The sequence below is a fragment of the Chiloscyllium punctatum genome, chromosome 1 (genome assembly GCF_047496795.1).
Source record: "Chiloscyllium punctatum isolate Juve2018m chromosome 1, sChiPun1.3, whole genome shotgun sequence".
Lineage (NCBI taxonomy): Eukaryota > Metazoa > Chordata > Chondrichthyes > Orectolobiformes > Hemiscylliidae > Chiloscyllium > Chiloscyllium punctatum.
In genome coordinates, this window is record NC_092739.1 from 25,543,553 (window position 1) to 25,560,802 (window position 17,250).

General features: G+C 40.6%; 1 protein-coding gene across 1 annotated transcript; it reads left to right on the plus strand.

Moving 5' to 3' along the window:
* Positions 1-34: 34 nt before the first annotated feature.
* On the plus strand, positions 35-16,572 carry fgg (fibrinogen gamma chain). The gene is made up of 9 exons (XM_072581234.1): positions 35-173; positions 261-302; positions 408-591; positions 709-793; positions 10,325-10,458; positions 11,065-11,198; positions 11,291-11,472; positions 13,557-13,834; positions 15,985-16,572. The coding sequence occupies exons 1-9, from the start codon at positions 102-104 to the stop codon at positions 16,170-16,172; spliced, it is 1,299 nt and encodes a 432-aa protein (XP_072437335.1). The 5' UTR covers positions 35-101; the 3' UTR covers positions 16,173-16,572.
* The last annotated feature ends 678 nt before the right edge of the window (positions 16,573-17,250 follow it).

The window sequence follows — 17,250 nt, forward strand, 5'->3', positions numbered from 1 at the left end:
CTCTTACCTCAGCTCAGGGAGTCAATAAGATAAAGCTGCTCTCCAGTAGTCAGTTCATTCATCGTGCACAGTGAATTGGAATCTCTATTTTCTGTCATACCATGTCAGGGGCAAAGGGAAAATTCTTACCTTTCCTGCAGGTTCTGCTACTTGCATTTTCATCTGCTAAAGCTGTAAGTAAATTTACCGGAAGTCATTAATGAATGTTTAGTTTTGTTATTATGAACATGTGATAAAGTTCTGTTTTTCCTTTTTTACAGTTTACTTCAGATGCACCTTGCTGCATCTTAGATTCCAATTTTGTAAGTAAAAATTTGTCATACTGAGTCCCTTGCAATCATTAGAAATGTGGCTTTCTAGCTGGAAGTATAACATTACCCCAATTTCTCTTGACTATGGCAATTTAGGGAGAATTCTGCCCCACAACATGTGGAGTTGATGATTATTTTCAAAAGTATCAAACAAGGGTTGGTGACACACTTTGGAAAATTGAAAAGGAGTTGAATGAAATTCAACACAAAAGTACTCTGACAAAAAATAAGATGAAGACCATTGAAGAGTTCAATCATGATGTTTGGATTAACTTTTCAGGTAATATTTCCATGGAAATTTAATTGTATCAGCTGATATGGCAAGCTACATATTTAAAAACAATCTGACTGACTCACCTGCCAAATTGACTTTTACCTGTATTCTTATGTTTTGAAGGTACATTCAATGAAACATTTCAAAACGTAGAAGCAGCAATTGCTGAGTTCGAACGTTTCATGAACAACAGAAATCTGGAACTAAGGTAAGGATAAAATTACAAAGTTTTTGAAATGAAGTGTTCCGGAAATCAGATTTTTTTTTGTGTGTTTGATAAACATCTTAAGGAAGACTCTATGTTGTACATAGCCACGTCCTCACTGATAACAATAGTAAACTACAAAAGCTGTAGGTCTGAAATGATACAGAATATAATGAAATACAATATTTTTAAAAAGAGAAGTAGAGTTATTTTCTTGGATTTGATTTATGCCTCTAAAGAGGGTAATTTATTTCAGACCAGATTTTGCAATATGATGCGGACTTGTTAGGCCGAAGGGACTGTTTAATTCTAATTCTAAATATGAAAGCATCGCATCTGGACTCCCATTCCAAAATATTAAATAGCATGAAAAGGCTGAAATCCTGAGTTACATAAACTAAGATCACCAGATAAAGTTGGGGATTGACCATTCCAGTCACAATAAGACATTGCAATTATTGCTTAACAAACCATCTGTGCTGAACCTAATTTCTTAATATTATAGTTGAAGCTGGAGAAATGAAAAAAACTTTGTCTTTCTGCTGCCTTTGTAGGCTAATCGTTCTTTTCCTGATTATAGTTTATGTGCTGCGTTTGATTTGGTGTTGAATTAAATATTCTAATTGCCACTTCTTGGTTTAGACGCAGCACTGTTGATGAATAATTCTTCAACTGAATTAAATCAGGAGCTGTATAGTTGGAGAATTTATTTAAACAAGTCTCAGTTTAGATAAATATAAGCTGTTGCAATTTGGTAAGACGAACAAGGGCAGGACTTACACAGTTAATGGTAGGGCTATGGAAAGTGTTGTTGAACAGCGAGACCTAGGGATACAATTACATAGCTTCTTGAAAGTGGTGTCACAGGTAAACAGGATAGTGAAGAAGGCACTTGGCACACACTTGCCTTCATTAGCCAGATCATTGACTATCATGGTTGGGACATCATGTGCTGGTTGTACAGAACATTAGTGAGTACTGTATACAATTCTGATCACTCTGCTATTGGAAGTCTGTTATTAAGTTGGAAAATCTGAAGAAAAGATTTACAAGGATGTTTCCGGGACTAGAGGGTTTCAGTTACAAGGAGAGGCTGGATATGCTGAAACTTTTCTCTTTAAAACTAGAGGGCATAGGTTTAAGGTGAGAGAGGAAAGATTTAAAAGAGACCTGAAGGACAAATTTTTCACACAGAAGGTGGTTCATGTGTGGAATGAACAGCCAGATGTGAGTGATACAAGTACAGTAACAAATTTTGAAAGATGTTTGGACTGATACCTAAATAGGAAAGGTTTAGAGGGATATAGACCAAGCGCAGACAAATGGGATGAATTAGTTTGAGAAACCTAGTCAGCAGGGCAAGTTGGAAAGAAGGATATGTTTCCATGCTGTATGACTCTAGGTGGTCAGTAGAGGGCACTGTGATCTTGAAATATTGGACTGACAATAATGTTCAATACAAAGGTCAATGGGGAGTATAGAAAGATGTGTTCATTGCCACCCTCTAAATCTGGCATGTAATTGGATCATTATAGGATAACCATATCTAGACCCCTTCAAATAAATTCAAAAAATAGGAAACAAAGCAACATTGGTAAATACATTTTAATTATTTTACCACAACCAAGTACAGGCAGTGATGGGGGGATGGCTGGTATTGGACAGATTCTGAGCAAGTTGTGAATGTATAAGGCATGATTAGTAAGTTTGCAGAGGACACGAAAATAGGCGGTATCGTGGATAGTGAGGAAGGTTATCAGGAATTGCAGCAGGACCTTAATCAACTGGGGAAATGGGCTGAGAAATGGTAAATGTAGTTTAATATACATCAGTGTGAGATGTTGCATTTTGGAAAGTCAAATCAAGGTAGGAGTTTTACGACGAATGATAGGGCCTTAAGGAATGTAGTGGAACAGAGGGACCTTGGAGTTCGGTGCACACTTCCCTGAAAGTGGAGTCACAGGTAGACAGGACAGTGAAGAAAGCTTTTGGTACACTGGTCTTCATCATTCAGGGCATTGAGTATAGAAGTTGGGACATTATGTTGCAGTTGTACAGGATGTGGGTGAGGCCGCAAGTAGAATTTTGTGTTCAGTTTTGGTCACCTTGCTATAGGAAGGATGTTATTAAACTGGATAGAGTACAGAAGAAATTTACAAGGATGTTACCAGGACTCAAAGGTCTCAGTTATAGGGAGAGGTTGGACAAAGTAAGACTTTGTTCTTTAGAACATGGGAGATTGAAAGGGGATCTTACAGAAATGTATAAGATCATGAGAGGCATGAAAATGGTGAATACACTCTGTTTTTCCAAGGACTAGAGGAAATCAAGGACTAGAGGGCATTAGTTCAAGTTTAGAGGGGAAAGAATAAAAGGTAACTTGAGGGGCAACATTTTTCCACAAAAGGTGGTATGCATTTGGAATGAGCTGCCAGCAGAAGTGTTTGAGGTGGGTACATTAACACCATTTAAAAGGCATTTGGACAAATACATGGATGGGAAAGGTTTAGAAGGACATGGGCCAAGTGCAGGGAAATGGGGTTAGTGTGGATGGACATGGAGCAGTTTGGGCCAAAGGGCCTATCTCCATGCAGTGGACTCTATGACTCAAGACTGGGCAAGGGCAAGTTGACAATTGATAGGGATTAGCACTCATTAAATATCCTGTTAACGCTACTACTCATCTCATTAATTTCCACGGTCCCATTTTTCAAATTGGCTAAATAGACTCAACATTAGTAAACCTCAACATGGAAACCAGAGCAAGCATTTGCTGGATTCAGCTCTCCACTTGTTCCCAGTGAATTCACATTGGACACTAGGAAAGGCACCTTAAGGCACATTCCATGGGCACTGGCCAAATGTACACCATATCCAGAGACATTGGCATCTGATATGTGCCAGCCTCTAAGAACTGTCAAGATATATTTTCAATCCATTTGTAGGACACTTATATCCTTCAATGCTGTACCCCGGGCAACACTGGTAATGATCATTGTAATGTTGGCATTGAGACGTGTGTGCTCACAAACTGGATTAGGCTGCAGACTCCAGATTCTTCCCTAGCGGTCACAGTGCTCATTTACTCAAGGGGGTAGTGATTGAAGGCTTGGAAGATGCTGTCTCAGGACTTTGATAAATTTCTGCAATGCATCTTGTAAATAGTACTCACTGCTTCTACTGGGCATCAGTGGTGAAGGGAATGGGTGTTTATAGATGTGGTGCCAATCAACCAGACTGCTTTGTCCTGGATGATGTCAAGCTTCTTGAGTATTATTAGAGCTGCACCCGCCCAGGCAAGAAGTGAGTATTCCATTATATTCCTGATTTATAGATGGTGGACAGGCCTTCTGGTATCAGAAAGTGAGTTAATTTAAGAAAGAATTATTTACCTTTGACCTTTGATAGGTGTATATTTATATGGCTAGTCCAGTTAATGTCTATTAAATGGTGAACCGCAGATGTTGTTATTGATCATTCACTTTAGTAATACCATTGAATGCAAAGGTCAGTGATTAGATTGTGTCTTATTGGAGATAGCCATTGCCTGACATATGAGTTGTGTATTACTTGCCACTTGTCAGCCCAAGCCTAGATATTGTCCAGGTCTTGCTACATATGGGCACAAACTGTTTCCATATCTGAGGGGTCATGAATAATGCTAAACATTGTGCAATCATCAGTGAGCATCCCCACTTCTGATCTTATATTGGAAGGAAAGTCATTGATGAAGCAGCTGAAGAAGGTTGGGCCTAGGATACTACCCTGAGGAACTCCTGCAGAGGTGGCCTGCAACTGAGATGACTGGCCTCCAACAATCACAACCATCTTCCTATATGCCATCAGGTTTATCCCCTGATTCCTAGTGACTCAGTTTTGCTTGGGCTTCTTGACACCATTCTTGTCAGTTGTCACTTTGATATCAAGGGCTGTCACTCTCACCACACCTCAGGAATTCAGCTCTTCTGACCATGTTTGAACCAAGGCTATAATGAGGTCAGGAGCTGAGTGGCCCTAGCAGAACCCAAACTGGGCAGCACTGAGCAGGATATTGCTGAGCAAGTGTGACTTAATTGTACTATTGATAATACCTAAGGATAGGACTGCGGCAAACTCTGGAGCACAGGTCTTCAGTACTATTGCCCGAATGTTGTCAGTGCCCATAGTCTTTGCAGTATCCAATGTCTTCAACCATTTCTTGATCTCATGTGGAGTAAATAGAATTGGCTGAAGACTGATATCTGTAATACTAGGCATCACTGGAGGAGGCTGAGATGAATCATCCACTGGGCGCTTCTGGCTGAAGATTGTTGCAAATGCTTCAGCCTTACTTTTTGCACTGATGTGCAAGTCTCTTCCATCATTGAGGATGAGGATATTTGTGTAGCTTCCCCCTCCAGTGAGTTTTTTAATCAGCCATCACCATTCATGTTTGGATGTAGCAGGACTGGAGAACTGAGATCTGATCTGTTGCTTGTGGGATGCTTATTTCTATATCACTTCCTGTTTGGCACACAAGTAATCAGAGAGTCATAGAGTCATAGAGATGCACAGCTTGGAAACAGACTCTTTGGTCCAACTTGTCCATGCAACCAGATATCCTAAACTAATCTAAGTCCCATTTGCCAGCACTTGGCTCATATCCCTCTAAATCATTCTAATTCATATACCCATCCAGATGCCTTTTAAATGTTGTAATTGTACCAGCATCCACCACTTCCACCAGCAGCTCATTCCACACAAACACTGCCATCTGTACGAATAAGTTGGCCCTTAGGTGCCTTTTAAATCTTTCCCCTCTCACCTAAAACCTATGCCTTCTAGTTTTGGATGACCTCTCTTAAGGGAAAAAAACCTTGTCTCTTTCCCATATCCGTGCCCCTCATGATTTTATAAACCTCCATAAGGTCACCCTTCAGCCTCTGATGCTTCAGGGAAAATAGCCCTAACCTATTCAGCCTCTCCCTATAGCTCAAACCCTTCAACTCTGGTCACATCCTTGTAAATCTTCTCTGAACCCTTTCAAGTTTCACAACATCCTTCCTACAGGAGGGAGATCAGAACTGCACACAGTATTCTAATAGTGACTTAACCAATATCCCGTACAACTACAACATAACCTCTCAACTCCTATACTAAATGCGCTAATATGCTAATAGGCAAGCATATCAAACACCTTCTTCACTATCCTATCTACCTGTGACTCCACTTTCAAGGAACTATGAACCTGCACTCCAAGGTCTCTTTGTTCAGCAACACTCCCCAGAACTTTATCATTAAGTGTATAAGTCCTGCACTGATTCGACTTTCCAAAATACAGCACCTCACATTTACCTAAATTGAATTCCATCTGCCACTCATCAGCCCACTGGCCCATCTGATCAAGATCCTGTTGTACTCTGAGATAATTTTCTTCGTTGTCCACTGCACCTCCAATTTTAGTGTCATCTGTAAAATTACTAATCATACTTCCTACATTAACATCCAAATAATTTATATAAATGACGGCAAGTATTGGACCCAGCACTGATCCTTGTGGCACATCACTGGTCACAGGCCTCCAGTCTGAAAAACAACCCTCCACCACCACCCTCTGTCTCCTACTTTCAAGCCAGGTCTGTGTCCAAGTAGCTAGTCTTTCTTTTATTCCATGTGATCTAACTTTGCGAACCAGGAGAAAGTGAGGACTGCAGATGCTGGAGATCAGAGCTGAAAAATGTGTTGCTGGAAAAGCACAGCAGGTCAGGCAGCATCAAAGGAGCAGGAAAATCTATGTTTCAGGCATAAGCCCTTCTTCAGGAATTGCGAAACCAGTCTACCATAAGGAACCTTGTCAAGCGCCTCACTGAAGTTCATATAGATTATGTCCACTGTTCTGCCCTCATCAATCCTCTTTGTTACTGTTTCAAAAACTTCAATCAAGTTAGTGAGACACAATTTCCCAACACAAAGCCCTGTTGACTATCCCTAATCAGTCCTTGCCTTTCCAAATACTTGTAAATCCTGTCCCTCAGAATTCCCTCCTCCAATGTGCCCACCACTGATGTCAGGCCCACTGGTCTATAGTTCCCTAGCCTTACCTTACCACCTTTCCTAAACAATGGCACCACGTTAGCCAACCTCCAGTCTTCTGGCACCTCACCTGTGACTATCGACGATATAAATATCTCAGCATGGGGCCCAGCAATCACTTCCTTAGCTTCCCACTGAGTTTTAAGATATTTTAAGACATTCAACACCTCCTCCTCTGTAATATGGGCATTTTTCAAGACGTCACTATTTATTTCCCCACATTCTCAATGTCCCATATCCTTCTCGACAGTAAACACTGATGCAAAATACTTATTAAGTATCTACCCCATCTCCTATGGTTCCATACATAGGTGGCCTTGCTGATCTTTGAGGGGCCTATTCTCTCCATTGTTACCCTTTTGTCCCAAATGTATTTGTAGAACTCCTTTGGATTCTCCTTAACCCTACTTGCCAAAGCTATCTCATGAACCCTTTGGCCATACTGTCTCTGGACTCTCATTATCACATTTTTGGAGACGTCCCTTTTTCCAGCCATCCCTTTACTTGCAAATATCTGCCCCCAATCAGCTTTTGAAAGTTCTTGCCTAACACTGTCAAAATTGGCCTTCCTCCAAATTAGAGCATTAACTTTCAGATCCAGTCTATCCTTTTCCATCATATTTTCAAGCTAATAGAATTATGGTCACTGGCCTCAAAGAGCTCCCTCAATGACACCTCAGTCACTGCCCTGCCTTATTTCCCAAGAGCAGGTCAAGTTTTGCACCTACTCTCACAGGTACATCCACACACTGAATCAGAACATTTTCTTCTACACACTTAACAAATCCCTCTTCATCCAATTCGTTAACATTATGGACACTTGGAAAGTTAAAATCCGCAACCACCCTATTATTCTTACAGATAATTGAGATCTTACAAATCTGTTTTGGAATTTTCTGCTGACTATTGAGGGGGTCTGTAGTATGATCCCAATGAACTGACCATCCTTCTCTTATTTTTCAGTTCCACCCAAATAACCTCCCTGGATATATTCCCAGGAATATCCTCCCTAAGTATAGCTGTAATGTTATCCCTAATCACAAATTCCAGTCCCCCTCCTCTCTTGCCACCCCCCTTCTATCCTTTCTATAGTATTTGTATCTCTGACATTACGCTGCCAGTCCTGAGCCATGTTTTTGTAATTGCTTTGATATCCCAGCCCTGTGTTCTTGACCATGCCCTGAGTTCATCTGCATTGCCTGTTAGGCCTCTTACATTGAAATAAATACAATTTAATTTATCAGTCCTACCTTGTTCTCTGCTTTGTTCCCGTCCACACTGTAGGGAATCTAATCTAAAACTCCAGGTATGGCCTCACTGACACCTTGTACAATTGCAGCAGAGTCTCCCTGCTCTTAAATTCAATCTTTCTAGCAATGAAAACCAATATTCCTTTTGCCTTCCTGACTACCTGTTGCACCAGCAAATCAACTTTTAGCCAGTCATGTACAAGCACTCCAAAATCCCTCTGCACAACAGCATGCTACAGTCTTTCACCATTTAAATAATACTCTGAACTACTGTTTTTACTTCCAAAGTGGATAACCTCACATTTACCAACATTGTACTCCATCTGTCAGATGCATGCTGACTCACTTAACCCATCTAAATCTCTCTGCAGATCCTCCGCATCCTCTGCACAGTTTGCTTTTCCACTCAATTTAAAGTTGTCAACAAACTTGGATACATTAACTCGGTCTCCTCTTTCAGATCATTTATGTATATCATGAACAGTTGCGGGCCCAACACTGACTCCTGTGGCACTCCGTTCACACTGATCCCCAACCAGAGAAACACCCATTTATCCCAACTGTCTGCTTTCTATTGGTTAACCAGTCCTCCATCCATGCTAGTACATTCCCTGCAACTCCATGCATTCTTATCTTATGGATGAGTCTCTTATGCAGGACCTTATCGAATGCCTTCTGGAAATCCAAGTATTCAACATCCACCTGTTCCCCTCCATCCATGGTGCTTGTTACATCCTCAAACAACTCCAGTAAGTTTGTCAAACATGACCTTCCCTTCCTGAATCAATGCTAAATCTGCCTGATCAAATCATTTCCATCCAGATGTCTCACCATTTCTTCTTTAATGATAGCCTCCATTATTTTCCTTACTACAGATGTTAAGTTATCTGGCCTATGGTTACTTGCATTTTGCCTACACTTTTTTAAATCGGTGGTGTGACATTTGCTGTCTTCCAGTCCACCTGGACATGCCTGGAGTCCAGTGAATTTTGGTAAATTACCACTAATACAGCTACTATAACTTCTACCTTTCCTTTCAGCACCCTGGGATGCATTCCATCAGGACCAGGGGATTTACCTATCTTTAGACCCTTGAATTCTCTCAACACTATCTCTTTAGTGATAATAAACGAACTGAGGTCCTCACCTCCCATCGTATTCTAAATGGCATGTTAGACACATCTTCCACTGTGAAGACTGAAACAAAACACTTATTCAAGGCCTTGGCTATTTCACCAGTACCCAATATTCATTCCCCTTTCTCAACCTGCAAGGGAGCTACGTCCATTTTAGCCACCCTTTTCCATTTTTTATGTTTATAAAAACATTTCCTAGCTGTTTTTATATTCTGTGCTGGTTTGCTTTCATAATCTATCTTTCCCTTCTTTATTGCTTGCTTTGTGGTTCTTTGTTGCTGTTTAAAGTTTTCCCAATGTTTCTGGTTCCCACTACTCTTAGCTACTTTGTTAGCCTGAGTTTTTAATTGGATGCTGTCCTTTAGTTTCTTAGTTATCCAAGGCTGGCTCTTCCTACTCTTGCTATCCTTGTTTTTGACCAGAACATACTTGCCTGGTGCATTGTGAAAAATCTCTTTGAAGTCCTCCAATTTTCCACAAATGTTCCACTACATAACATCTATTCCCAAGTTAATTTCGCCAATTCCTTCCTCACCCATTATAGTCTCCCTTGTTTAAGCATAGCACCCGGGTTTTAGGTGATACTATTTTACTCTCCATTTGTATCAAAATTTGATCATACTGTGATCACTCTTTCTGAGAGGATTCTTAACTATGAGATCATTAATTTTCCTTGCCTCATTATGCAGGACCAGATCTAAGATCCTTGAGAAAATCATCAGCCATGATTGAATGGCACAAAAGGACTCGATGGGCTGAATGACATAATTTCTGATCCTATGTCTCCTGGTCTTTTGACCTTCTGGTCTGATGCTTACGATGGATGAAAAATCTAGAAGCCAAGCAAGAATTTCCCAACCAGTGATCCCTGAAAGCTCTCAGAGAATCAACTCCTTTTCCAGGATTCAGAAAAGCTTGAAGGAGTTCAACCAAAAATCTGTCTGAAATGATAACCTGTCTTTTCTTTTTTATCTGAATTTCAATCATTTGTTTTGATTTGTTGAGATCTTGTTACTCTTGTTAATATTATTGCCTTTCTCTAGAGATGATGCAAGCAGTGCTCTTTTTTTTTACAGGAGATTGGAAAATAATTTCAAATTGAACAATGAAATGATCACTGATTTAAAGAGAATTACCTCACAACTTCAGGATAAGTGCACCAAGCCATGTGTTGACACTGTTCAAATAAATGAAAACCCCACAGGGCAAGGTTAGCATCACCTGTTCAATAGTCACTCTCTTCAGTTGTGTAGTTTAATGTTCTGTCATGAAACTTTCAACAAACCCCTTTCAGTCACCATCCATTGACACATCAACAGACCTTCATTCTAGGTCCAGCATATGGCTGCAATTTAAAATTTGCATTGTTGTGTTCAAGTCAAACCATGGTCTCACCATCCCTTATTCTGTCCAGTCTTGTAATACTCTGAGAACTCTGCATTCCTCCATTTCTGGCCTCTTTTTCATTCCCAGTCTCCTTTGCCACACTATTGTTCACTGTGCCTTCAGTGGTCTCAGCCCTAAGCCCTAAAATTCCTTCACTGTCTTACTTTTTTGTTTCCTTTTTAAACATATTCCTTAAACTACCTCTTTGACCTAAAATTTGCACACGTGGCTTAGGGGTTAAACATTTTCTGATAATGGTTCTTTGAAGCCCCTTAGTTATACCTTGTTAATGATAAGTTGATGTTGTGTATTATCGTTTTGTTAACAATATTAAGTTTGGAGTGTTTCAACAATGAAAAATTTAGCTGTTTGACAAATCATTACATTAAATGTGGTTGAATTACAAGCACTGTAATCTGATTCTATTCAGACTGTCAAGATATTGCTGAGAAAGGTGCTATAACAAGTGGCCTGTACTACATCAAACCACTGAAAGCTCGGCAGCAGTTCCTAGTTTATTGTGAGATCGATGATATGGGAAGAGGTTGGACAGTGTTCCAAAGGGTATGTCACACCATGTTTATGTTATTGACAAACAGACCTTTCTCAGTTTGGTACAAGGTATAATCGAGCAATGCTTCTCTAATTTCTTTCAGCGACTTGATGGCAGTGTGAACTTTCACAGAAGGTGGATTCCATATAGGGAGGGGTTTGGATACTTGTCCCCTGGTGGGAACACAGAATTCTGGATTGGGAATGAGAAAATACATTTAATTACACAGAATCCTAAACAATATATACTTCAAATAGACCTGATGGATTGGGCAGGTCAACGGAGGTAATCAATGATTTATCTTTGCAAGAAATAAAATATTCACAAGGTGCCATTCACAAGGATTTTTTAAAAAAGCTGACTGAACAATAGTGGTTCAACAAAATCATTCTTTTCTGATGTGTGAAATATTTTTTGTGGATTTTTTAACATTATCAAAACTGCTATACAATTTCATTTCACTAGCTTGAGTTGGGCTTACTGTCAGTCTGAACTCTCCTGCTTTGGCCCATCTCCATATTATCATTCTTTAAAGTGTCTCTCCTGCGCTTTTTCCAAAACTACCATGCTACGCACACTAACAGCTCATTACAAATGTGACTGAGATCTCTGCTACTTTTGCTTTCTTTTCAGCCCTCTGCCATCATGCACTCAAATACGCCAACAATCCACAGCGTCATTGTGATAGTCTGAATGAAAGTCCTAAAATGTATAAAAAAATCTTTCATGGGCCATGAGTGTTGTCCTCAGTCAGAATGTGCTGCCCTTGAGAGTTCACCGGTCAGTTACTGCTGGAACTGCCATTGTCTTTGTACACCCATAGCTGAAAGTGTGTTGCTGGAAAAGCGCAGCAGGTCAGGCAGCATCCAAGGCGCAGGAGAATCGACGTTTCAGGCATGAGCCCTTCTTCAGGAATCCTGGATGCTGCCTGACCTGCTGCGCTTTTCCAGCAACACATTTTCAGCTCTGATCTCCAGCATCTGGAGTCCTCACTTTCTCCTTTGTACACCCATAGTCCTGTTGGGAGGAGAGCTTCAAAAATTTGGCCCAGCAATAGCATAAACAGCATATTTCTAAGTCAGGATAGTGAGTGGTTTAGTGAGGAACTTGCAGGTACAAATATTTCCATGTACCAACTGCCCCTCTCCTGGTAGAAATCACAGGTTTAGAAAGTGTTGTCAAAGGAACCATGGCAAGTTACTGCAAAGCATCTCATGGACGGTACACGCTAATGACAATACTCATTGGTGTTGGGGGCAGTGGAAGTTGGTGGTTGTGGAGCTAATCAAGTCGGCTGCTTATATTGGGTTCATGCTGAGCTTCAAGAGTGTTGCTGAAGCTGCACTCATCCAGGCAAGTGGAGAGTATTCCATCACACTCCTGACTTGTATCTTGTAGATGGTGGGCAGATGTTGACGAATCAGTTGTTCATAGTAGAAACATTGTCTGTTCATGCTCTATATGCCTGGTCAATGGTAACACCCAAGGTGTTGAAAATGGAGAATTCAGTAATGGTAATGCCATTGACGACCTCTTCCTCTCAGGGAAGTCGATGGCCGAGTGGTATTATTGCAGGACTGTTAATCCAGACACCCAGGAAATGTTCTGGGGGCCCTAGTTCAAATCCTGCTGCAACAGATGATGGAATTTTAATTCAGTTTAAAAAAAAATCTGGAATTATTAGTCTAATGATGCATATTAAACTGTTGTTGATTGTCAGGAAACACTCATCTGGCTTATTAATATACTTTTGTACAATACTTACCTGATCTGGCCTACACAGGACTCCAGACCCATCGCAATGTGAATGGCTGTTCTGGAAGTCTGACCATAGACTGAAGGTGGGGAACAGGCAAATGGCTCACACATTGTCCAATTAAATACCCTTCACATCTCCATACACAATACAAGAGAGGGTATCACAGTATTAACAATACCATAAACTTTGAACAGTGAGTTCCCATTTTCATAGAATCATAGAATCCCTAGAGTGCAGAAAGAGGCCATTCAGCCCATCAAGATCCTCCAAACCCAGACCCAGATCCTGACCCCAACCTATTCGCACATTTACCATTAGCCAGTCTACTTACCTGCACATTTTTGGTCTGGAACGTCTTTTCCTTGGAAATCCAATATTTTCTAATGCAAAAGTCAACTAACTGAGCGCCATATTGGCTCCAGGCCTTTTAATTTTGTATTAAAACATGTGATTATATTTGCAAACTGCACATATCCTTTCAGCTCCTCACTGTCCAAAGTATTTAATAGACATTTAGTGACTGGGGTGTGAAGCTTGATTCTACCATGTAAAAGGGCAAAGGGTCACATCTGCATTGGATCAGTAGGGACTAATTTCTTTTTCCCTCCAGACATGCTAAATATTCGGGTTTTAAAGTGACAGCTGAGGAAGACAAATATCGACTGCTTTATGGAATGTTCTTGGAAGGAGATGCTGGAGATGCCTTTGCTGGTTATGATTTTGGAGACCATGCCAGTGATAAAATATATACTTCACACAACTATATACAGTTTAGCACAGAGGACTTTGATAATGATAATTATGGTGGAAACTGTGCTAAACAAGATGAAGCTGGCTGGTGGATGAACAGATGTCATGCAGGAAATCTTAATGGCAAATATCACAAAGGTAAAACTTATCATCTACAGTGTTATCTTGTGAACAATGCTGAAAGACAATTCCTATCAAATTGATCAACAGCAATTCATTTCAGAGGCTAAAGAAATAAAATGCCAACCAGAATGCCACAGATGATGGAAATCTGAAATAGGAACAGAAAGTGCTGGGAATATTCAGGCAGTTTTGACAGAGAGGGAAACTGTGTTAACATCTCAGGTCAATGACTTTTCCTTAAAATGTTGAAATGTTGTGCCATTGCCACTGTTTCATTTGGGAAAGTAACATGCAGAGGCCTTATTAAAATATTGCACTCATAACTTGGCATTGGTGCAACACAGCAGCTAGGTGCCCCATTTAAAGATCTTTGATTGAAATCCGAGTTAAAGTTAATCTTGAGTTGCACTGAATGCTTGAGCACACATTTGGTTCACAGGCAGAGCCTTAAATGAAAATCCTTACAGTATTCCTACATGAGTCTGAAGGAACAAAATTAACTGGAAGACCTATTGTAATAGGTGATTTGTAAAATCAATAGCAAAAGAATGATAATAGCAACTGTCATAGAGATGTACAGCATGGAAACAGACCCTTCGGACCAACTCATCCATGCTGACCAGCTATCCTAAATATATCCAGTCCCAATTGCCTGCATTTGGCCCATATCCCTCTAACCCTTCCTATTCATATACCAGTCCAGATACCTTTTAAATCTTGTAATTGTACCAGCCTTCACCACTTCCTCTGGCAGTTCATTCCATACGTGCATCACTCTCTGTGTGAAAAAGTCATTTTTAAATCTTTCCCCTCTAACCTTAAACCTATGCCTTCTAGTTTTGGACATCTCTTCCCTCAGGAAAAGACCTTGATTATTCACTTTATCCAGGTCCCTTGTGGTTTTATAAATATCCATAAGTTTACTCCTCAGCCCCCGACGCTCCAGGTAAAATAGCCCCTGCCTATTCAGCCTCTCCCTATAGACCAAGTCCTCCAATCCTGGCAACATCCTTGTAAGTCTTTTCTGAACCCTTTCAAATTTCACCACATCCTTCCTATAGCAAGAAGACCAGAATTGTACACAGTATTCCAATAGTGGCCTAACCAATGTCCTGTACAGCCGCAACATGACCTCCCAACCTCTGTGGAGATGGAAGTGTACACAAGCAGGCACTTATCAGCTGCTCAGAGGTTGTGGTTGGAATGGGAATGAGAAGTATTTATGTGTTTGTCATTCCTGGGAGGAAAAGTGATCCAAGGATGTAAGGTGGGATGATTTTTTTTAAATGGTGCCCACAACAGACACTCTCACAGAAATCACTTGAATAGTTTTCTCTGCTGTTTACTGACCAGCCTTCAATGATGAGTAGGCAACTAAACATGCATCACAAATGGCCAGAGTGTACATAGAACAAATAATGTCTACTTATAACACTAAAATTGTAATCTGGGACTTTATTAGCAATTTGCTGAATTAGACGGTGTCCTAGTGGCAGGAGGTAAACAACCTGCTCAATTATTTAAAGTGGGCCTTGACAAACCATGGGATCAACTAAGCAGCACTGTTAAATTCTCAAGACAATCCATCTGTTTGTAATGTGAGAACAGACAGACAGCAGCTGAAAATCACTCTTAGTAATCCAGGGCATCCCGTCATGCATTCAGATTTACTTCACCACTGAAAGTCAGGTTACTCTAAGTCATCACTTCATGAGCTGTACAACCTTGCACAACAGGAATTTCTCCAATTCAGTCCCCCATGTGTGTCAGGGGGCTGACCTCAGCCAGGACAGCACTGAGTGTCACAACTGAAGTGAGTAGTCCTGAGGTTGGAAGGGATGTACCTGGTACCTGCTGCTAATGAAGAAGAAGTTGGAAGGGACTGACTGTGATTCAGCCACTCTTTACTTCAGTATCAAAATCTCTCAAACATATCTATGCTAGTTTCCTTCATGTGGTGGTTCAATTCCGATCACGCTAGGTAGAGATGTTTCGCCTGAATTCTTTTTAAATGATTTGTTATTATTAATAATTTGTTTCTATAAATGATTCACACTTTCAGAGGAGAAAAGGGGCAAAGAAAACCTGAGCAATATTTTGTGACTCACTGTGTTCACACAACATTCCCAAAGCAATGAAATGAAATTGGTTTGCCTTTGTTTCAGGTGGTCGTTACACAGCAAAGGAGTTTGGCTATGATGATGGCATTATCTGGGTAACATGGCATGATCGCTGGTATTCCCTGAAAGAGACCACAATGAAAGTCATGCCTTTGCAGAAATATGAACAATTAAAACACACAGGGCAGCAGGAGCAGTTTCACATACAAAGAGGCGATTCTTCATTCAAATAAAATCATCACCAAAGCATTCATATAATTTGACTTCCAGTTCATTATGTTGTGAAAGCTTTAAGCTGTAAATGTTCAAAGCAAAAGTAAACTTGCCATATGCTAACCCCAAACTGACTGACACCACAGTAAAGAACCCATTCCAATGTAAAATCCTATCTTTGCTCTTTTGATTACCAAAAATCTGTTGTCTAGTGTGAATGAAGGCATGTGTTACTTTTAATTGAGATTCCCTGAATTGATAATTCTGTTTCCATAGAGGAGATCCCACACATGAGAAGGACCAAATTCTGTAATCATTTTGATTTATCTTTATTATCTGATTCACCTACACTTCTCCCATGTCTGGCAACTTTGTACTTTCTTTGAATGCCTTTATCAATAAAGTTAATTTTTTTCTCAATTTCTTAGCCATGCTTGTCATCCTTTTTAAAAGAAAACTTCCTGTTTAAAACTAGGAATGAGATGGGCAGAGATAGAATCAAGAGATAAAACTCTGCTGACCTAGTCATTCTAAGGCACCTCTACAGTGAGGCACCTCCACTGTAAGACACCTGTACTGAGAAGCAACTCCACCGTGAGGCATCTCCACCGTGAGGCACCTGTTCCTTTTACTCTTACCCAGAATCATTTTGCCGATCCTCTCCTCCACCTCACCATGAGGCACCTGCACTGTGAGGCATCTCCACTGTGAGGCACCTCCCGTAACAGGCCCTCCCACCATCCTGAGGAACTGCTGTGCTGTCACACCTCCACCTTGGGGTACTTCAAGGGACTTCTTTCAAAAGACACTGCCCTTATGATGCTCTTTAACTGTTAAGGACTACAATTATGACCCATATCTATGAGGCCCCGGCAAAACCACCCTGAGGCCTGGTGCCTGAATGCACTGACACTGTTACCATAAATGCCTGACACCTGAACCAGCTGAGGCACCAATGATCTTGGGCAATCATCTTTCTCTTTAAATACCCACTGTTCTCTTAAGATGCCTCAGCAATGTTTCTACAAAAGCCAAGGGGCCAACCCTTTGAAAATCATTAGTTATTGTCACGGTATCTATTTGTAAAAAGCTTAACTA

Coding starts and splice junctions, on each gene's coding strand:
- fgg (XM_072581234.1), top strand. CDS start 102: ATGTCAGGGGCAAAGGGAAAATTCTTACCTTTCCTGCAGGTTCTGCTA. Junction 592..708: donor TGTTTGGATTAACTTTTCAG/GTAATATTTCCA, acceptor TATGTTTTGAAG/GTACATTCAATGAAACATTT. Junction 13,835..15,984: donor TAATGGCAAATATCACAAAG/GTAAAACTTATC, acceptor CCTTTGTTTCAG/GTGGTCGTTACACAGCAAAG.